Here is a 1,968-nt window from a genome sequence, read left to right as displayed (position 1 = left end):
GTTGAGAGATTAGAAATCAGTATCAAAAATGAAATCGATGTCCTATGATTATCAATATATCGAATTGTAACTCAAAATCGATGTAATCAAAACTACTGCACATCGATTTCTTTTCACCAAACTGTAATCTATTATAAACATACAAATCACCTACCATGGATTAAACCGATGTGTAGTCTAAATTTGAACATCGGTTTTGGAAATAAAAAACGATGTCTTAAATGAAAAAACACATCAGTTTGAATAAACATAATCGACGTACATCATACCGTTGAACATCGGTTTACTTAATTGAAAACGATGTTCATCCTCAAGACAAACATCATTTCTGAATAAAAACACGATGTAGAATAAAGATACAGACATCGTTCCTAGGAAAATAATCAAGCAACCTACATGTAAAAATGGCCACGAACAAACAATACTCATGGGAACTGATGTCTACAAGTGTACTGCACATCACTTCTGGAATAGAAATCGATGCAAATGTTCAAGTAGGTATTGTTCGACATATATTTTTTTAAGCATAAAATGTGAAAATATGAAGATTATAACTATTATACATCAATTTGTTTTTCAGAATCGATGTTGGTTGTTGTCTGGGACATCGGTTGAAAACGCGCTTATACTGATGTCTATACTTTTCTCTACACCCACTAACACATCGGTCGAAAATTAGTTTAACATCGGTCCAGAACCGATGTATATGAACAAAATTCTAGTAGTGGACGCCACCAACGGCGTCGGAAGCATTGCCATCGCAGAGCCGTCGCCAATACTCTTTTGCGACGGCAAAAGAGGCTTTTGCGACGGCATTGCGCCGTGGCCATTGCAATTTTTTTTTGTAGTGGTATGAAGAGTTTCTTCAAGCTAATAGAAGCATGACACAGGTAACCTACAAGAGGACAAAAGCTACAACATACTGGTCCCCTCCCATGGTTGGTATGTTGTGCTTGAACGTTGATGGTGCTTATGTTTCTTCATTACAACATGGAGGCAGAGGAGGTGTTCTGCATAATGAGAAGGGTGAGTTTATTGCTGGCTTTGCGTATAAGGTGCCTAATGTGTCTTCTGCTTATCATACTGAGTTGCTTGCTATTAAATCTGGGTTGGAGATCATCCAGGCACTTGGTTTGTCCAATATTGCTTTAATGAGTGATTGTTTAGAGGCTGTTAAGGCTGTGACAGAAGAGGACCAAGATTTATCTTCTTTGGGAACTATTGTTGAAGATATTAAAGGTTTGCTAGGTGAATTGCAGTCTATAGGTGTTCATCATACTTATAGAACTGCTAACCATGTTGCTCATAGATTAGCATGTCTTGGTTTTGATTCTAACATTCATATGGAATGGTTCTTTCAAGCTCCAGAGTCTGTTCTGGATGCCCTACAGTACGATTGTAGTCATATGAATCATTAATACAATTTCATCTTTACTTCCAAAAAAAAGAAGTTAAAGGTGACTGCATATCAACAAAATCTTAGGAGGATACAACGAAAAACCGAGTCAAAATTATGGTTCCGCTGCCGACTTAATTTTCCAACAAAATAAACTGCATACAGACAAAAATTTGATACATTACATATGTCCGTAATTTGATATTCATTCCAATAATGCAACAAACACAAAAAAGCAAATCTCAAAATTTTGAATTCAAAGTGATATGACATATTGTTTGGAGTCATGTAGGCAGTAGGCACCCTAGCTAGCTAATAATGCTAAAGTATGCTCAAATATTTGAACAAATGACTCACTACGTACCCTACGTGTTGAGAACCTTGCTACATTGATATAGTTAGCAAAGGCAAATTCAATATCCTCGATCATCATCTACGTATTAACATCAACAGCTAGTGACCTAACCAAAAATAATTTCCACAATTTGGATTTGGGTGAGGATATTGCCACCCTATAATTTTCTTTGTTCACCTTACTTGCTCATTACACCCTACATTTTAATTTCAATTAT

The 1,968-nt window shown here is 36.2% G+C and overlaps 1 protein-coding gene across 1 annotated transcript; it reads left to right on the top strand.

The window, feature by feature from the left end:
• The first annotated feature begins 881 nt into the window (after positions 1–881).
• LOC112184504 lies at positions 882–1,418 on the top strand. Its single transcript, XM_024322767.1, has one exon. The coding sequence runs from the start codon at positions 882–884 to the stop codon at positions 1,416–1,418; it is 537 nt and encodes a 178-aa protein (XP_024178535.1).
• Positions 1,419–1,968: the final 550 nt, after the last annotated feature.

The sequence above is a fragment of the Rosa chinensis genome, chromosome 2 (assembly GCF_002994745.2).
Source record: "Rosa chinensis cultivar Old Blush chromosome 2, RchiOBHm-V2, whole genome shotgun sequence".
In the NCBI taxonomy this organism is placed as follows: Eukaryota; Viridiplantae; Streptophyta; class Magnoliopsida; order Rosales; family Rosaceae; genus Rosa; species Rosa chinensis.
Note: the sequence above shows the minus strand (reverse complement) of the source record. Positions and strands in the feature narration are given on the sequence as shown.